Source organism: Danio aesculapii, chromosome 7 (genome assembly GCF_903798145.1).
Source record: "Danio aesculapii chromosome 7, fDanAes4.1, whole genome shotgun sequence".
In the NCBI taxonomy this organism is placed as follows: Eukaryota; Metazoa; Chordata; class Actinopteri; order Cypriniformes; family Danionidae; genus Danio; species Danio aesculapii.
Genome location: NC_079441.1, coordinates 3,702,141 through 3,722,993, shown reverse-complemented (window position 1 = coordinate 3,722,993; position 20,853 = coordinate 3,702,141). Strand labels below are relative to the sequence as shown.

Sequence of the window (20,853 nt, the reverse complement as noted above, 5' to 3'; positions counted from 1 at the left end):
TAACAAGAAGAGTCAAATCAATTAAATGGTTTAGACCAGAGATTCTCTATCTTGGTCCTGGAGATCCGGTGTCCTGCAGATTTTAGCTCGAACCCCAATCAGACACACCTGGGATAGCTAATCAATCTCTTAAGCTGCGGTCACACTGGGCTTTTCCTCCCATAGACTTCCATTCATACGCACGCGAATGCGTCAGACCGGAAACGCAAGGTCATGCGTCAAGTTTCGCATGTCGCTGCGGTGCAAAGTTCAAGCTTGGTGAACTCTGACCTGCGAAATCGCATCACTTGACTGCGTGAGACCAATCGAGGGTCAAAACAGGACCTCTCTGGACAGAAATGTAAAACATGGAGCAAATCGCTGGCTTTTTAAAATGTCGAATCATCTTGTTTAATCCCGCCCCTTTTCGCAGCACCGCACGACAGAATTTCGCACACACAAAGCCCAGTGTGACCGTAGCTTTACTAAGCTTTCTACAAGAATCCTTACAGGTGAGTTGAGGCAAGTAGGAGCCAAAATCTGCAGGACACCGGCCCTCCAGAACCAAGTTTGAGAAGGCCTGGTTTAGACTGACTTCTGTAAAATCAGTTGCAGGTAAAAGTACTTTCATTTTTCAATCAATTACATAATGTGAAAATTATGTTAAAACCTATATATATTAGAGAGGGTTTACTATATAAAGTTCTATAAAACTATCATATTAAAATTTTGTTATGTTTTAAACTTTTTTACATACATTTAGTGTTTTACTTTACATTTCAAAGTGCTTACATGTAAATCTACTATTTCAAAATACATTTGATAAAATGTGTTCAATGGCAGTTATTCAACTACATTCCTGATATGTAGTTTTACATATCCTGAACATGTTGTCCTGTGCAATGCCCACATGTAAAACACAGACACTCCTACCTCTGTAATTAACACGGAAATGTTAGTCCCATTTGAATTCATAGATGAATGACAAACAGAGTGAAAAGAATTGGAAATCTTTTGGAAAACTAGCCTCGTTCAAATGGGGGTAAAGATTAATTTAATGTTTTGAATGTGTTTTTTCCTCAGAAATGGCCCAGAAACTACATTTCTCTTTTCTCCTCATTGGTGAGTGTGTTCGTAGTTTCACTTATGGATTATATTTTTATTAGGTTTTAAACCAAAACCTCTGTTTTAAACCTGTCTTTTTTTACAGTTTTCTGCTCTGTATCTGAATGTGTTCAGCGTCAGTATCACTTTATAAATGAGAACAAGACATGGACTGAAGCTCAGAGTTACTGCAGAGAGAAATACACAGATCTGGCCACCGTTGACAACATGAACGACATGATCCAGCTGATGAAGAGTGTGAATGATGTACGTCTCTGGATTGGTCTGCAGAGGAGATGGCAGTGGTCTTCTGGTGATCCTATGCTCTTTTTGAACTGGGGAAATAAACAACCAGACGGCAAAGATGAGTGTGCTTTTATGAGAAATGGAGAGTGGCATGATTGGCCATGCAACGATGTCTGTTTTTTTGTCTGCTACAACAGTGAGTACAAACTCTTACAACAAACATTTCTTAACAAAAGTTTCAAAGAAAAATGTAAACGTCACGATGGTAAACATTCTAAACTAAGTATAAATGCAAAACAAAATCCTTAAATTTGAGGTCAAACCTACTTTGCTGGGTGACACGGTGGCGCAGTGGGTAGCACAATCGCCTCACAGCAAGAAGGTCGCTGGTTTGAGCCCCTGCTGGGTCAGCTGGCATGTGTGTGGAGTTTGCATGTTCTCCCTGTGTTGGCGTGGGTTTCCTCTAGGTGCTCCGGTTTCCCCCACAGTCCAAACACATGTGCTATAGGGGAATTTAATAAGCTAATTTGACCGTAGTGTATGTGTGTGAATGAGTGTATGGGTGTTTCTCAATGTTGGGTTGCAGCTGAAAGGGCATCTGCTGCGTAAAACACATGCTGGATAAGTTGGTGGTTCATTCTGCTGTGGGGACCCCTAATTAATAAAAGGACTAAGCTGAAAAGAAAATGAATGAATGAATGTACTTTTTCTTTTATCAAAAAGAACTGGAAAAGCAATGTTGAATTATAGTTTTAGAGGTCATTCTTTAAAGATTTAGAATAGTATACATGCTTATATTATTAAACAACATGAACTCAACAGGCTTTCCTTACGCTTTCACCACTGCTTCTGTTTACATCCAAGGTAGATTAAGAATTAAATTATAAAATAATATTTACATTTGATTTTCTTAAAGTGAGCAGAGGACTGGTGTTTGTCAATGAGAGGAAGAACTGGAGAGATGCTCAGAGATACTGCAGACAGAATCACACTGATCTGGTCGGTGTGAGGAACCAGAATGAGAATCAACAGCTGGAGAAGTTCATTAATGACACGAACTCATCTGGATCTGATGTCTGGATAGGTCTGTTCAGAAACTCATGGCAGTGGTCAGATCAGAGTAACTACTCATTCAGTTACTGGAATACTGGTGAACCAAATAATTATAGAGATCATGAAAACTGTACAGCAGTTGAAAAGAATGCCCAGGGACGATGGATAGACATTTCTTGTGACCACCAGTTTCCTTTTGTGTGTCATGAAGGTGAGCAGATCCTCCAAACACACTCAATCCATCATCAGCTCCAGATCTCTTAAAGTTGACTCTACATGTCTGACATGTCAAATTCCTCCACAGTGTTTGTTCTGCATGTTGTTTTTGATCAGTCTCTCTCTAGTTTCTGCTTTGTTTTGTGTCCAGATCAACTGATTGTGATCCAGCAGAATCTGTCGTGGTCTGAAGCTCTGAGATACTGCAGACAGAATCATGTGGATCTGGTCTCGGTTCAGTCAGTGGAGATGCAGTATGAGGTGATGAACGTGGTTAAACTGGCGTCTACTGAGGCGGTGTGGTTGGGTTTACGTCACTCCTGTGCTTTGGGCATCTGGTTCTGGGTGAGTGGAGAGACCGTGTGCTATCAGAACTGGGCTCCAGGGAACGGCACATCAGAGGAGGACTGTGAGCCCACAGTGAGATCTGGAGCAGTTCAGTCTAGAGGACATCAGACCTGGATCAGCCGTCCTGAAACAGACAGACTCAACTTTATCTGCAGCAAAAATTAGTGAATGGAAACACACATCTGTCATGCAAGATCATTGTGTGATCCCTTCCTTTGATTCACTTTTATTTTTATTATTATTCTTAAAGCACAGCTGTCATATAAAATAACAAATCTGTGATAACTTCTTTCACATTTATCTTGATTCTTTAGAATCTTCAATATCTGTAAGATGAATCAGTGAGGTTTTCTGGTTATTTTGCTTTATTTTACAAGCCCTGCTGGTCAGTTAATAAGTTAATGTTTGTTTTGTACATGTACCTTCTTAGTAACACATAATTTGCATGGTGACTTAATCAACAGATGTCCTGTTATAGTTCAGTGATTCACTGAGAGACTCTGCGCTCGCTGCCTGTAACGTTAACTTACATTATGCTAGCTCTCTATCCTCGGCCCGTTCTTAATTTTGATTCAGTAAAATGTCCAAGAAACACAGCGAAAATGGACCTCATTAAGCCTCAACCTTTATTACAGCTCATGACGGACATTTCTCAAAGAGGGAATAACAGAAATCTTACCTGAGACATTGTGTGTGAGCTCGAACGTCCAGCAAGCGCGCCGTTGTAATCGATGACTCTCGCTTGTTTATTAATGCCTGTGACAGCGGTGACGTAATTTTGACAGTGAAGTATCGCTGTTTGATTCGTACTCGTAATCAGGACTTCGTGTCCGTGGTGAAACTGTATTTCGTGTTTGTAAAGTACACCCATGGTAAATTTATCAGTCATATACAAACAGACAAAGAAAATGTCGTATCTGTGTCTGTTCTAATCGCAGATTTTGGAATTGTAGCCTCGTAAAATTACGAGTATGCTTCGTTTTTCTTTACGATTTTATAATTACGGATGCGTGAATTTTATTTACACACGAAATATTAATGACAGTGATTTTATTCCATACTCTCCATAAAACGTTCGCTAACATGCTTCCGCATAGAAAACTTCTCTACCAAAACTATATACAGTACATTATAGTTATGAAAAGAAAATATAAACAAAAGTAATTTTAAAAAGTAAAGTTTTGATGAAGCTCACTAATACTTTGCATTTGTATATTTTATACTTATTAGCCCAGCTACACATGTAAAAAATTAGATCCATTCTAGTGAAGAAAAATTTCAACAGAAATATAATTGCAGAGTACACAATAATGAAGAATATCTAAAGTGTAATATGTAGATGTGTGTGTTCTTACCTCAGAGCTGGTGTGTTTCTGTCCTCAGTCTGATGTTTCTGTCTGCAGTTTCAGACTGTGTGATTATTCTAGATCTGCTCTTATCCTTCAATAAACACATCACATCATTTGTTTATTACTCTAAACAAGACGTTTCATTTTTCTTCCTCATTCAGGTGTATTTGCATTTTTTATTTCACTGTTGATCACTGCTTCTGTATATTTTTTGTTTTGAAATATGTTTATTTGAATGTGGTCGAGAGTCGAGTCTACTGTAATATATCTCACAATGTGTGATTCTTCTATATCTGCTCTCCATCTTTCAGCACAGTACATCTTTAGTTTATCACTCTAAAACTTTCTGTTTCATATTTCAGTTCTCTATATCTGTCCATCTTTTTTTGGATACATTTGCACACTGGCAAAAGTTATAGAAGTAAACACTTGAATATTGCAGTAATTAAGGATTTTTAAAATTATCTTATTGAAAATAATAATAATAATAGGCGTCACAGTGGCGCAGTGAGTAGGATGATTGCCTCACAGTAAGAAGGTCGCTGGTTTGAGCCCCGGCTGGGTGAGTTGGCATTTCTGTGTGGAGTTTGCATGTTCTCCCCGTGTTGGCATGGGTTTCCTCCGGGTGCTCGTTTCCCTCACAGTCCAAAGACATGCGGTATAGGGGAATTGAATAAGCTAAATTGGCCGTAGTGTATTGTGTGGATGCAAGAGTGTATTGGTGTTTCCCAGTGTTGGGTTGCAGCTGGAGGGGCATCTGCTGCATAAAAAAAAACATATGCTGGATAAGCTGGCGGTTCATTCCACTGTGGCGACCCCTGAGCTGAGTCTGAAACCGCACACTTCCATACTATACAGTACGCTAAAATCAGTATGTGAGCCGAGTAGTATATCTGAATTCATATAATTCCCCCAATGTCAAACATGGTGGTGGGAGCATTATATGTTTTTTAGCTGGTGGACCAGGAAACCTTATGATAGTAAATAGCACCATGAAAAAGGAGCAAACATGAACATTTTCAACAACATCAGTCAGTCTGCAAAGAATCTTGGCCTTGAACACCAGTGGACATTTCAGACCGACAACGAGCCAAAATACACAGCAAAAGTGGTGAAGAAATGGTCATCAGACAAAAATATTAACGTTTTTGCTGTGGCCCAGTCAGAGTCCTGACTTAAATCCAATTGAGAATCTGTGGAAGAGCTAAAGATCAGCGTGATGGCAAAGAGACCCTCCAACCTGAAAGAGTTGGAGCTCATCTCAGCAGATGAATGGGAAAAATACCAGTGGAGACATACAAAAACGCTGGTCATCAATTATAGGAAGTGTTTGATTGCTGTAATAGCCAATAAAGGCTTCTCTATTGATTTTTGAGAAGGGTATGCATAATTTTGGACAAATGCCACTTGTTGTTCAAATGTAAATAAAAGCTGAGAATTTTTTTTGTTCACAATGATGCCTCTTGTGCATCGTCTTACTGTCTTTTGGGAGAAGCATGTGTCACTACCGTTTAAAAAAGCACTTACTGGTCGAATAAAATTAACTTTAAGTCAGATTTTAGGTGTGAATAATTTTAGCCTTGGCTGTATTATAAGACAATGAAGTGTTTTCTGATCTGGCATGCATATCCGCCTGTTGCTGGGAACTCCCAAAACCAAAATATGAACCTTTTATAATCCATAATTGGTGTTCTTTAATATCACTGACAAGTTCTGTAACAATGTTCCCTATAAAATGTGAGGAAATTCAGATCATATTAAATATAATATATTGATAGATCAACTATATATATATATATATATATATATATATATATATATATATATATATATATATATATATATATAAAGCTAAATTACTCCAAATATTTAAATATCTACTCATTCATTTAACTTATTTATCAACTTCCATCCAGTGTGCTACAAAATACCACAGTAGAGCACTACACACCCTTCTCTGTTGCTGTCTAATATACGTTTTCATGACAGCTGAGTATCTCTTCTGTATTCATACATGGCTGCTCTGATCAAATCCACAACATTTGTCTGTAAATATCTGTAAAGTCTGAAGGGCTGCGGTAAATTCCAGAAAGCAAAGTTAACTTACCCTCTGCTAAACTCTGAACTACGCTATTTAAAACTAAACAAGGTGTATCAGTACTAATACCACTCTTGGGAGTAAGTTCAGTTAACTCAGAGTTTGTGAACCGTGAATACTAAAAACATTCTCAGCAAAACATCTAAACCAAGAGTCACCATGAAAACATGTCAACCATCAGCATGACACACCTTTACTGTCTTATTCTCCTGTTCAATGACGAGTTACATTCTTCAAGCTTATCGCCCCCTATTGATAGTTGTAACATTTAATATTGATTTTATTTTTTCATAATAATAGATCGGCAAAGGACCTCGAGTCAGTAATTAAACTCAGGTCACCTCAGTGCCATGTGTTAGCGATCTAATCACTAGGATATTTGCGCCGACTTCGATCTTAACTTTTTATAACAAAAATTATATTTTTATGAGGTGATATATATATTTATAATAATATTACATAAACTATATATTTTATTCAAAGCATCCTGCTACAAAACAACTAAAATAATGCAGATCCACCAGGTAAGAGAAGAAAGAATGTAATAAATAACAGTACAAATAAACATTATCTTATAATGGCTTTTACTTGACAACACTATATACATTAAGTACACTATATATTTATAAATAATCTATGAAACACACATGTATAAAACTATGTTCCCTCTGTTTTTGGAGCTGAAAGCTGAGGTTTTTCGCTAAAACATGTCCTTAAACTTATCCGAGTATGTCCCATAGCCTGCTGTAGTAGTCCATCTATTAGCCCAATGATGAAACTAACAGCATGGTTGAAAGTTAAATGCATGTAAGCCTTTTCTAGTGCTTCTGAAAATAATTCTGCTAAATAATTCTGCTATTTATTAGAATTTATTTATATTTGTTTTTTAGCTCCGAATTTAATCTGACTCTAATTTAAGTGATCCTAAAATTGGCTCATGGACAGTATGTCGACACTGAAATTAGTCAGAGGGTGCAGGATTAACTAATATTCAAATAGGTCGGTTGCCAACTGCTCACACATTCCTAAACAAATAGGAAAAATAGCCAAGCTCATGCAACTTGCTAGGATCAGTGATTAGATGATTAAAAGATCTCCATGCTTGTAAAAAAGGCTGATAAGTGCAATTCTAACCTCTGTTTCTTGTCCTTTATGATGAGGCACCCCGCACCAGATCATGATACCTGAGCCAATCAGCGTCCGGGATCTGTGACTACGCAATCTCCCCCACCCACACAGATTTTCAGTTCTAGTGTAGCGAGACATGTAGACGGACGCTAAAGTTGGCGGGGAATAGTTCATGGACTGTTTTCATCACTGTTTGTCAGCTGTTGCCACAAGTGTTGTGCGTGAATGCAGAAGTAAGTTTACAATCCTGTAAATCCCGAGAGTTGTTCTGTTCTGCGAGTAGTTATTATGGCCGGGACAATGTATGTGTGTGTGCGTTAATCCATATTAAGGGTGCCAATAACCCCGTAATTCATGTCTTAACACTTTTATATCTCTATATATCCACATATTGTGTGTATTAGAGTTCCACTTACGTTCATTAGCCAGTGTTATCTTCCTATTTGAGTGTTGAAGTGTAACCTAATCCTTTGTTCTTAACAATCCGCTAGGCGCATGCGCCCTTATAGCCTTTGTGAGTGAGGCGCTGTACAATCTGCGCTCTGTTAACAAGGTGTCAAGTTACATCTATGCATGCTAGGGTATGTTGAAGTAGCAGCTTGTCACATTTTGCCCACAATCATTCGCACATTACATTATTATCAAGCTTAATGTTTTGTGCTGTGTTATTGACTGTAATTTACTATTGTGATTTGTTTGATTATCATGATGTATATTCATATTTCTTTTCATTGTGTTTTTATTTTAGAAAAACCACAACACAAGTGTTATAAAACCAGTCTATTGAGTGGTGACAATAAATGGGTTGTTCACACAAATGTTCATCTTCGCCTCATCTCTAATCGGATAGTCTCTGGTGGAGTCAGATAGTCGGATAGTCAGAACTGGCAACTAAAAGTCTATGGTGCAGAGCTACTAAAAGCCAACCATTTTTTAAATGCTGTTGTGCCCAAAACGGCTCCGTACAGTCCAATCATGCCGAATAATAAAGGTAGCGACATAAAGACTCCACTTAATCTACTGGATATAAAAAGATTTCAGGAGAATTCAGAATGAATCAAAACTTTGTCAGGTACAATTGTATTCTGCCAATTACATAATAAAACCATCAGAAAGCCAATTCAGAGATGAGACTGTAACAATACAACATCCATTACTCAAAGATAAATCAAAGAGTTAGAGATGCATACCTGACCAGAGAAGTACATTGCAGCATGTGTCTTAGAGATACTGCAACGGGGGTGTCTTGGCTATAAGACCCCCCTGACCCATATCACATCTTTACCTTATATACTCAACACAAAACAAACAGCCATAAATTTAAGACAATAGAAGCATCACAGAGACCCTTGCCTGGTGAATTTGAGGAGTTAACCATCTCCAAGGAGGAGGAGCATCTGGCAAAGCTCTTATCAAAGCCAAAAACCAAATCAACATATACAAGTGAAATTAAGACCATTTTACCAATCTCACAGAGACATTCAAAATGATACCAGACATGATTATAAGGCTACAAGATACACACTATTAAAACCCTAAACATTTAATGTGAAATGTGCTCAGAACGTAGGTCAAGAAGGAGGGGCTTGAGGTGAAAGAGCCTATTGTCAACTGTCTCGGGTTGATTGAATAGAACAGATAAACAGCTGGTTTCCTGATCTTCTTCTCAGATCAGAAAGTTTATAATTTTAGTGCCTGACCATTCTCGTGTTCTTGTCTCATAAAACTCCATAACAGTTGTCAGGGTCTGATATTCTGGAGAGATTTAGCCATCATACACTGCTTTCTGGATTACCCCTGCTCAAGGTGTGTTTAATAAATGTAAACTCTGCAGGAAACTGGTTGTCCTGTAGGAGCAGGTATTAAAACAGCACATTTACTTGCCCACAAATAACTTACAAATTCAGCTTTATGAAATATCTTGTAGCGATGGGGTTATTTTAGAAAGCTGCTCTTTCTGACACAACAATACAGGTAGAATGTTAATGCTAATAATGTTGATTTACAAGTAATACCTTATATCATAATTGTTGATTATTTTTATTGTATTATTTTTGTTTTATTTCATATTTCTGATGTTTACTCCTGTTATTTTTGTTTGTTTGTTTATAAAACATGAATACATTAGTATATGTGCACATTCTCATTATTCATTTGCTTATGTACACAGCAGGCTTTGACATTCTGGATGGACAATATTTACATACATAGTGTATCTGACGTTAAACTGTGTGATGAACAGTGAGTTACTGTTTAACTAGAGTCAGATATTGTTATTTTTCTTATTAAACTTTATTCAGTGTCATTCATTTGACAAATACAAAAATGTTGAAAATCGCAAATTACAAAACTAGCTTTTATTAAAGGCCGTCTGAAATATATGAAAATGTAAATTTACTATTTCTTATTGTTGGAATATTTTCAGCAATGAATGTAGAAATGTTTGTGAATGTCGATCAACTCCCTTTTATTGCATCTGCATAAAGACAGATTATCCTTAGTATTTAATAGATTACATTATATCATGATTCTGGTGAGAAAACACCAAAGAGATAAAATTGCTGGTTTGACATGTTTATTTCAGCTTGTGTTGGTGATACATTTCAACACAAAAGGATTGTAAATATTTTAACCAACTTTATTATTTAAAGAATAACCATTATTTAATTTCACTGAGGTAAATAATGTTCAGTGATTCACATTCAACCAGTCATTCTAATATAAAGACATGATAGAAATAATAAAGACAACTCTATAGGTGAAAAAGAATTACCCATCATGCCCATAACCATCATACAGGGATCAGTAAAACACAAGAAATTAGGAAAACTCATGTATAAATGTATAAAACTGATCAGATGCCAGGTATTAATTTGATTTGAAATAATTCTAGCTTTTTTACAGTGTAGTTTCAGAAAGATTTCAAATCCCCACAAAGCTGCTCTTCAGATATGCTCATCACTATCATAAAGCATTAATGCCTGCTGAAGTTGAAGATTTAATGTAAAATTATTACTTCAATGATAAATGAACACATTCCTCATCTTACTTCTTCACTCTCAGTAGTTTGTGCAGATGAAGTTGAGTCTGTCAGTTTCAGGACGGCTGATCCAGGTCTGATTTCCCCCAGACTGAACTGCTCCAGATCTCACTGTGGGCTCACAGTCCTCCTCTGATGTGCCGTTCCCTGGAGCCCATTTCTGATAGCACACGGTCTCTCCACTCACCCAGAACCAGATGCCCAACGCGCAGGAGTGACGTAAACCCAACCACACCGCCTCAGTAGACGCCAGTTTAACCACGTTCATCACACGACGCTGCATCTCCACTGACTGAACCGAGACCAGATCCACATGATGCTGTCTGCAGTATCTCAGAGCTTCAGACCACGACAGATTCTGCTGGATCACAATCAGTTTATCTGGACACAAAACAAAGCAGAAACTAGAGAGAGACTGATCAAAAACAACATGCAGAACAAACACTGTGGAGGAATTTGTCATGTCAGACATGTAGAGTCAACTTTAAGAGATCTGGAGCTGATGATGGATTGAGTGTGTTTGGAGGATCTGCTCACCTTCATGACACACAAAGGGAAATTGCCATCTTACGCTACACAGGTAGTTACTCCATTGTCCTTGATTGACCTTTTCAATCGCTGCACAGTGTGTATCATCTGGAGCTTGAGGTTCACCATGTTTCCAGTATCTGAATGAGGAGTTGCTCTGATCTGACCACTGATATGAGTCTCTGAACAGACCGATCCAGACTTCAGATCCAGATGAGTTTCTGTCATTAATGAACTTCTCCAGCTGTTGACTCTCATTCTGGTTCCTCACACTGACCAGATCAATGTGATTATGTCTGCAGTAACTCTGAGCTTCTCCCCAGTTCATCGTCTGATTGACAAACACCAGTCCTGTGCTCGCTTTAAGAAAACCAATTTGTTAACAATCAGTTTATTGTTATTTCGCTTTGTATGTGAACAGAAGCAGCAGTGAAATGTTAAGAACAACCTATCAATATTAGTATGGTTACTATTTTACATTTTAATCTTTGTTGTGCAACTATAATTTACTATATTAACTATAATTCAGCATCTCTTTATAGTTTAGTTAATAGTAGGTTTCTCAGTAATGTCTGTCAGAATATTACAGCAGATTTGACTTGGGATTTTCTATTTTGTTTTGTTTACTATTGTCACATTTGAAATTTTCAGTGAAGTTTATTTATAAACTAATTTCGAGAGGATCACGTGCTTATAATTGCTTGCAGCTGGTCTCACATTATCCAATTTATGATTCACCAATCAGAAGATTCCTAAGCCACTATAAATACCCTAAGATGCATAATCACAGCCATCTTTGTTTTGAAGACCGCTCCGTATCAGCCAGCTACTGCTACCAAAACAACTACTTCAAAAACAACAACTACTTCTCCAACTATAACTTAAACAACATCAACATCAAAACCTTCCATTTCAAACTGCATCACACAACGCATCCACCGTGTCTTCAACCCAATTCTCCAGCAAGATCACAGTCCAAAACTCAATCACTGTAAACAAGCTCCACCTGAACTCTCAAGACGCTGGTCATCCAAGCCATTGCAGTGAAGCCCAACTCTCACAGCTCTCCTAGTGGTCCACCCGCGGTAACGTACATAGCATGCTTTAAGGGGAAGCTTTGCAAAAATAACTACACTCCAACGAAGACTAAACAAATGATAAATCTTTTGAAAAATGAGACTCGCGTGACTACAATGATTTCAACCAAAGAACTCACCTCTCAAGCCACCCGCCTGTCCACAGATCCATAACAATCTAACAGCTGAAGTAGTTTGACTGCAAGGGTCCAGGCAATCCAATCCACAAAACATTAGTCCACAACATATTTATACGTTGATAAACATCCATGGAATGCACGGTTATCTTCTAAACTAGTTGCTGGAGTGCGTTCAGTAGAGTAGCGTCTTCAGACATAAACACTAGTGATTTTTGGTGAACAAAATGGCTGCCGACCTTTTGCATATTTGAATGACACTCAATTGAGCAATAGCTGAAAGGAGAACAGCCCCCATACAAGGAGCTCACAAAACTTGAGATGGTCCCGCCCTCTCTTTTGACAGTTTATAAATGGACACAGTTGCAAAGTACTTTGTGAATAAATGAATTGAGCCAGATATGCTCGTGATTTTATTCATGTTAAGATTCCAAACGTAATGTTAGTTAATCATGGATTAAAGTAAAGCCCATAACAAACATTTTTAATTCCAAACTCCACCACACCTGATGGCCATTTAACTTCTGAAAATATAATTTCCCAGCTAGTAAAAAACATTCAACACATCAAGCATAGAAGTCCAAACGTAATATGCCATAGTGACTTATATGTCATATGAAAGTTTATAATGACAAGTTGGATAGATGTGAAAAAACAAACTTCCTGCTTTCATCCATTGACTCGGTGTTAGATACATTTGCATTTTAAACAAATGTCTATATTATTAAGAGGTTTAAACTCCACTTAACTATCACTTCATCTACTTAGTCATCAAAAGGTCTTTCCAGGACCACCAGTCAAGCCACACCCCATATCCTCAGCTCTCCATCCATCTGCTATCCTGTGAGGAGACAAATGCCCAGCTTTACCATCCTTGCACATTGCAACAACAAAGCTATCGTACCATGCATTAACAAAAGGCACTTCCATTCACAGTTGCCCATGCCCTTATTAAGACGCCTCGCATGAATATCAGCTAAAACTATTTATTATATCTGCCGTACATGTACCATGTTGTGAAGATTTCCTTTCTGATTCTGTCTTATTTCTCATTTCAGAAATCATGGCAGCCGGCTCCAGAAGCTGACCCTCAACCAACCTATTACACTTCACATCCATTCCAAATACATTCACACTCTACGCAAAGGATACATTTCCACTCACACAACCCACACCCTTGATGCCATATTCACACTAGCGTTTTTGGTTTTTGAGAAGTTCTGAACCTACATCAAATTTTAATCCCACAATCCACCCCACCATATCTAATCTAACTTTTGCAGCATGAAGAAACTCTGTCTTTCTCTATTAAGCAAAGCAAAACAGATCAGTTTTGCTAAGCACATTCTATATACAGTATATTTGATATCCCCTCCCCCACACACCCATTCCAAACCCTCTTAACACCACAGGAGAGCAATACCACCTCAGGGAAGCCCAGCTGATCCTCTCCAGCCGACATCCACCCACATGGGTTAACATTTCTAGGTATATGCACGACTCCAGCACGAAGCCATTTCCCCCTATTCCCCCTCCTATTAAAATAGGAGCTCCTTCACTACCCTTCCCCTTTTTTCTTCCTTTTTACCTTTTCCCTTCCCTACTGAAAAAAACAGCTTAAACCAGCCTAGGCTGGTTGGCTGGTTTCAGCTGGTTGACCAGCCTGGTTTTAGAGGGGTTTTGGCCACTTTCAGGCTGGTTTCCAGCCATTTCCAGCCTGCTCTTAGCTGGTCAGGCTGGAAAATTACCAGCTAAAACCAGCTTGAACAGCCTAGCCAGGCTGGGAGCCCATCCAAAACCAGCTATGTCCAGCTTAAACCAGGTCAAGAAAAAATAAACCTGGTCAAGCTGGTTTTAGCTGGTCATTTTCCAGCCTGACCAGCTAAGACCAGGCTAGAAATGGCCGGAAACCAGCCTGGAAATGGCCAAAACCCCTCTAAAACCAGGCTGGTCAACAAGCTAAAACCAGCCACCCAGCCTTAGCTGGTTTAAGCTGGATTTTTCAGCAGGGTTCAACTCCAACTAACCCATACCTCCATTCACTCTTGTTCACCACGGCTCTGACCCATTTAGGGGTCGCCCGGAGTTTCAATTGCTGCAACAGTGATGTTCTAAATGAGCTTTTATACACTTACCTTTCCAAATACCACTATAGTCACACGCCCCTGCACTAATACAGCAGTAAATGCTTTTGATAGTAGCATACATTGCCTCCATACTGACCCACTACACCTCTGCAGCAGCAGAGACGCTCAGCTGAGCTACACTCACCCATAGCACCACTGCAACTGCAGTGATGCTCTAGCTGAGCCCTTATTCACTTTCATCTGTACATATCACTACTGACAGTATCTAACATTCCTGCGAGAACACTCATACCTCTCCAACACTGACTATCACTGCACCTCTGCAACAGCAGTGACACTCCGCAGAGCTACACTCACCCATAGCAACCCCGCAACTGCAGTGACGCTCTAGCGGACCCCTTATTCACTTTCATCTCTACATATCACAACGTATTACATAATACTGGTCAACATGTATTTTATTTGTATTCAGCACATACTGTGCTAAAATAATATGTGAGAAATATTGATGTACATAATTGCGTTTTTTAGAAAAAAATATTATTAGTGGTTAGTAGGTTTTTGAGAAAAAAATGTGGCTGAAATAAGGTCCAAAAAACACTGAATGAGCCTGAAACAGACTTTTGAGTAACCAGTCTTGTAGGCTAGAATATTTACTTCACAATTATATAAAAGTTATTCTGTTCTCTCATGCAAAAAATAAAAAATAAACATTACAATGATTTACATTTTGTTAAGTCTGTTGTGGGTGATCTCAGCTCTATGCGTGAGTGAAAATGGTCATGAATAATTCACACCTGGAGAGACAAAAGACACTCCCCCATTCATCCATCAAGGACATTGTAAAGCAATGGCCATCTGCAAAAGCTAGCCCAAAGTAAATGCTTCTTGTATTACCTGCTGTATGACCATGCAAACACTCTTGGTAAACAATATACAGTGCTCCGCATATAGAAGTTCACCCCTCACAAATCTATCTTTAAAATTCATAATTTAATAGGAAGTTATACAATATTATATTTGTGCATATACATTAGTCAGTACTGAAGCCAAATCTGGAGCTCATCTAACAAAATAACTTACGTTAACAGTCCAAAATTAGTAGACCCAAATTTATATGTAATAGAAAAAATAGTAAATACAAATTAAAAAAAAGAGTAAAATCAAGAGGTTTTGTAGGTTGCAATTGTTTTTGCAATGTTTAGCTTGAATTTAATTGTATTATCTTTCAATTTCTGAATATGTTTGGTGACTAAAATAGTATTTTAATAAATATTTCTGTTTAATAAATCTGTTTTGTTTAAATGCACCAAAATACATGGCCTATTTACTGAGAAATTGATAAAAAAAAATTCATTTTCAAAATGGGTACTCAATTATGCTCAATTATGCTGAGCACTGTTTGTGCACTTTTACCATTTCATATGTATTTTTTGTGCATGCTGTATAAACGTGTTTGCAAAACTGTGGTAATAAAAACTTAATTAATCCAGCATTTAATAATAATTTCTGAATGACTCCGAGACACTCTGAGTAGCGTAATGACAAAATCTTGAACATGAAAAACAATGGCTTAAAATTAAAATAATATTTCAAGACCTTATATATATATATATATATATATATATATATATATATATATATATATATATATATATATATATATATATTGCCCAAATAATTGCAGCCTAAGTTAACTTTTTTCAAACTTTAACAGGTTTAACTATGGTAAAATAAAAAAAAAAAAATAAATAAATGACACTTATAACACGTTCTGAATAAAGCAGCATCAGATCACCGTGATCCCATGAGGTTAAATAGGTCATAATTTCAACTCATTCCTGAATGAAAATGTAACAACCTTTCTATCTAGCACGCTGTTTTTGTTTAGTGGGCATGGCAGCTATCATCATTGCTTGTAATAATGGTGGACATGGGAAGAGCCGGCATGAAGCATGTTCTGCTGGGAGAATTTTATGGATTACCTAGTGAGACAACATTTGTTTTCAAAATGAGTTGGAAAGTTCACCTTCCAATCTTTAGCAGGTATGTCTCTCATGTGCATCTCTCATGTATTCCTGGAGATTCCAGTTTTTTCTGACCATAGTTTACAAGGATGGCATGTCTCACTTTGATGATTGTAATAGCAAAGCCTCGTGGGCGTTGTCGCATTAAAATAATAAGCTCAGACTGAGAAACTAGGCATAGCGTTGGTTTCTTACTGATTACTTTGTCAAACAATATTTGTGTCAACATGCACTCGCTGCATTTAAAAGTAGACACTTCAAGCTTTCAATAGACATATGTCTCATGTCTGTGTGTATTGTTTTCACGGAGATCAGTGCAGAAAGAGAAAAGAAAGAATGACTACACTGTTTATTATACTTATTTTGCAAAAGAAACACGTGTTTGTTGTTATTGTGAGCATACACAAAGGAAAGTAGACACCCAACAGATTTGATTGATGTATTGCTCGTATCTGTACGATCAAAACTGAAAGTGTAATTTGAAGTTCTTTTCGGCGTTATCAGGAGAAGACGCCTCTGGTTGCGTATACGTGGTTTTCAACCCCTGAGGGTCAACATTCCTGCGGGAGCACTCATAACTCTACAATACTGACTACCACTGCACCTCTGCAACAGCAGAGGTGCTAAGCTGAGCTACACTCACCCATTGCACTACTACAACTGGGCTTGGTTTTGGGCTTGGTCAGCTTGTGATTGGTAGACCGATGAAGTGCGAGCAGTCAGACTATTTAAGGACTCATATTTTGACGGGTATGTGGTGTCCTGTTGACTTTGGGTTTGTCGCTTCCTGGCATTCCCCTTTCTTTGATGTGCTCATGTTTGTTACTCGTTTGCGTTGAGTTAAAATAGAGTGGTGCTGGCTACGTCTTCTTCGCAGCAAGTTTATGGCGGAGTTTTGCTTCACAGTTATAGAGACAAGTGGGTGTGTGAGTGTTAACTGGTACATTTGAGCCATGATGCTTGTGCAAGTAACTATATAGCACTGTATACGCTTCAGCCGACCACGCACAGGAAGCGGAGTATTATGATCTTTATAACGATCCGTGGTGGAAGACATGTGACGCCGCTGTTGTTTTGCTTTACCTTTTGGTTTGCTTTCACTATTTGTTTTCATTCATTATTTTGCATTGCTTTCGTGCATTAGTTCATTACTTTGTTTGCCAGTGTTTAATGTTTGATTTGCTTGCCGTCAATTATTTTGCTGAACAGCAGTTGTTATTTTATTTTGCCGACATTTATTAATTTGTTTTTGCCCATTGAGATTCATTTACTGGTCTATTTACAAATAATTACTTATACAGGCAGTGAATCATTGTTTCTTTCTTTTGATGTGACTTCAGTGTGTGTTATGTGCAGACCGGCCTGATTTAAGTACAGCGGTTGTTTTGGCTATTCGTGAGCATTTGTACATACTAAGCTTATCTTGGGGTATTGTTTTTGTACTATTTGTTTCTTTTTGTCAATTTCTGTCAGTTTGGGTTTTCTCTCGGTTTTATTTTAATTCATTTGGTTTACTTTGATATGTTGATTTATAGTCTATTTTGATCTGTGTATTATGATGTTTTGTTAAAGAGTTTAATCATTTATCTTGCTGGTGCTCTTTGCGGTCTCTGTTACTTGCTTAGCCCTTTGTGCAGTGAAACCAACATCCTGAAGTAATCACGTTGAGTGTCTGGTAAACAAGAATGTATTATTATTATTCAATACGCGGCTGCTGTCCCAAGCTAATAAAGGCATCTTGGGGAGTTTTCAAATCGGCGCCATAGACATGCTACTAGTAGGTAGTTATCTCCTAAGAGCAATCACTATCAAACAGGAGGCAGCCCCGGCCTTGAGGATCATATGAGCTCAGGGCTCTCTCCCAGGACAGCATGCCAAGCAAGCTTTATGATCAATCATCAGCTAACTGTGAACTCTTGAAAGGATGTCTTGTTAAATTAAAATTTGTTGTAAAGGTTTGTACTCACTGTTGTAGCAAATGAATGTCCAGGTGTTCCTACATGACCCAACAAACCACTTTCCATTTCTTAAAATCGTACAATTATCACTGCTGTTTGGTTGTCCGGATGCCCAGTTCACAAAGAGTGCAAGATCACCTGAAGACCAATGCCATTTACTCTCATTTGTACCCTGAAGACCAATCCAGATACCATCCTTCACGTTCACAATGTTGTTCAGCTGGATCATGTCGTTCATGTTGTTCAAGTTATTCATGTTATCAACGGTGGCCAGATCTGTGTAATTCTCTCTGCAGTAACTCTGAGCATCAGTCCAGTTCTTTGTTTCATTTATAAAGTAATATTGACGCTGAACACATTCAGATATGGAGCAGAGAGCTGTGAAAGAGACACTTTGCTTTAATGCTTTTCAGAACAGAGTCAAACCTAATGAAACTATAAACCATGAATAAAACTACAAACACACTCACCAATGAGGAGAAGAGGGAAATATAGAGTTTGAGCCATTTCTGATGAAGAAACATTGGTAAAACATGTAAAAAAAATCACATTAGAACAGAATCAGAAGGAACAAGTGTGATAATAATGATGAATATCTAAAGTGTAATATGTAGATGGGAGTAGTTCTTACCTCAAAGCTGGTGTGTTTCTGTCCTCAGTCTGATGTTTCTGTCTGCAGCTTCAAACTATGTGATTATTCTATATCTGCACTCATCTGTCATTCAGCACATCACATCATTTGTTTATTACACTAAACAAAAGACATATTCATTTTTCTTCCTCATTCAGGTATATTTGCGTATTTTTTTTACTCCGCTTTGACCGTTGCTTCTGTAATTCTTTTGAAGCGAGTTTATTTAAATGTGGTCGAGTCAAGATCAAGGCTCTATTTCTTACAATGAAGTCTTTCTATAGTGGATTCGCATGATAAATCCACCTCAGCTATGTGATTCTTCTATATCAGCTCTCATCTGTCATTCAGCACATCAAACCATTTGTTTCAAAAGCCCCTGTTTCAGATTTCAATTCCTTGTATTTGCATCTGGCATCTTCTCATTGCACACTGGCATCAGTCAGTGTCATTAAACCTGAATATCGATCAGACAATGTTTCAAAACTAAACACTTGTCATTTACAGCTCATTTAATACACCAATGTTTAGAATTTGTGAAAATTGAAAACATTTTAAAATGGTTTTTCCTTCCTGAAGATGAGCCTGTGAGTAATAACTGATTAAAATTTCACAGTATAAGCCTAACTTTGTGCTGTTCCTCTCATTTTACCGATGATTGCTACAGAAACCTACCTACATCGTGGAATTCTCCGGCCATTTGTTATTAAATAAAGGGTCATTACGAAAGATGTTCATAGGACTTTCCATGATTGAATGCACAAAATCACCCTGACGATGGTACTTAACTTGCAAGTCGAAAAGAAAATCAAATGAAACTCACCATCAAATCCTATTTGCTGCTCTCCACTCAGACTGACATTATTGCAGTTGGTGTTGTTGTTTTTTTACAGCTCTTTGTGTTCAGACCATAGACTGTAAAATATATGGACGTAGCATCCATGACGTCACCCATAGGTTTCTGAACACTGCAAAAGAAGCTACAAGTAGGCGCGGCCAACCATCGCCATTTTGTTCGCGCGTCATCACACCCACGGCAGGATACCAAACAAGGGCAAAGAGGCGGAGAGTGAGCGGAGCTACAGACACCTGCTGGCACTGCTTAGACCTGACAGACACTTTACTTTGGGAGAAACGCTTAATATTTTATTACCTGCGACTCGTTTGTGTTCTGACCACATGTGCTTGGCTGTACACTATATCAAAAAAGTGTTTAGACTTTTAAAAACACTGTAGTAACACATTGAGCCACTAAACATTGTTCTTATGACGTTTTTCTACAGGAGAAAAACGTGAATTACTTCCAAACACTTCAAATATAGTCTGTGTTAGTAAATGCAAGACTATTGATGAACTCCAGCATAACACTGTATGATAACACTTCAGACGACTGTTCTAGAGCCTACAGCTAATCAATCTGTCACAATCTGGAGTGCTTTACGGGTCTAAAGAAAAATATTAATGATAAATGATCTTAAATAAAACAAATACATTTATAGAGATGGTATACAAGTATATAACTTTACTCACATGGGAAATGAGGCCACATGAATGGTTTGTGAGCATAATTAAGTGCACACAGCATCCCATATCATCTGATAATTGTAAGAAATAAGTCCAAAAGGCAGCTGACTGTGTAAAGCCACATAAAACAACACAAAAATACGATGAATATGCCGAGATCAGTGGCTAATCTGCCGGATTCAGCTGAGGTGATGTGACGGTGACCAGCGAGACCTAGCTGTCACTCAAGTGGCACAGTTGTCATGGAGGGTAATAATAGCTATATAAACCAAAATCGTTCTTTGTACCAGGCTGTAAACACCTTTTTTTCTGCTGTAAAGTTGG

General features: G+C 38.0%; 1 protein-coding gene and 1 pseudogene across 1 annotated transcript; one reads left to right on the top strand and one right to left on the bottom strand.

The window, feature by feature from the left end:
• The first annotated feature begins 980 nt into the window (after positions 1-980).
• On the top strand, positions 981-4,374 carry LOC130232674 (macrophage mannose receptor 1-like). The gene is made up of 4 exons (XM_056462650.1): positions 981-1,101; positions 1,190-1,525; positions 2,246-2,593; positions 2,750-4,374. The coding sequence occupies exons 1-4, from the start codon at positions 1,065-1,067 to the stop codon at positions 3,109-3,111; spliced, it is 1,083 nt and encodes a 360-aa protein (XP_056318625.1). The 5' UTR covers positions 981-1,064; the 3' UTR covers positions 3,112-4,374.
• A 5,784-nt stretch (positions 4,375-10,158) lies between these two features.
• On the bottom strand, positions 10,159-18,881 carry LOC130232593 (macrophage mannose receptor 1-like; annotated as a pseudogene).
• Between the last annotated feature and the right edge of the window lie 1,972 nt (positions 18,882-20,853).

Coding starts and splice junctions, on each gene's coding strand:
- LOC130232674 (XM_056462650.1), top strand. CDS start 1,065: ATGGCCCAGAAACTACATTTCTCTTTTCTCCTCATTG. Junction 1,102..1,189: donor TTTCTCTTTTCTCCTCATTG/GTGAGTGTGTTC, acceptor CTTTTTTTACAG/TTTTCTGCTCTGTATCTGAA. Junction 2,594..2,749: donor TCCTTTTGTGTGTCATGAAG/GTGAGCAGATCC, acceptor TTTTGTGTCCAG/ATCAACTGATTGTGATCCAG.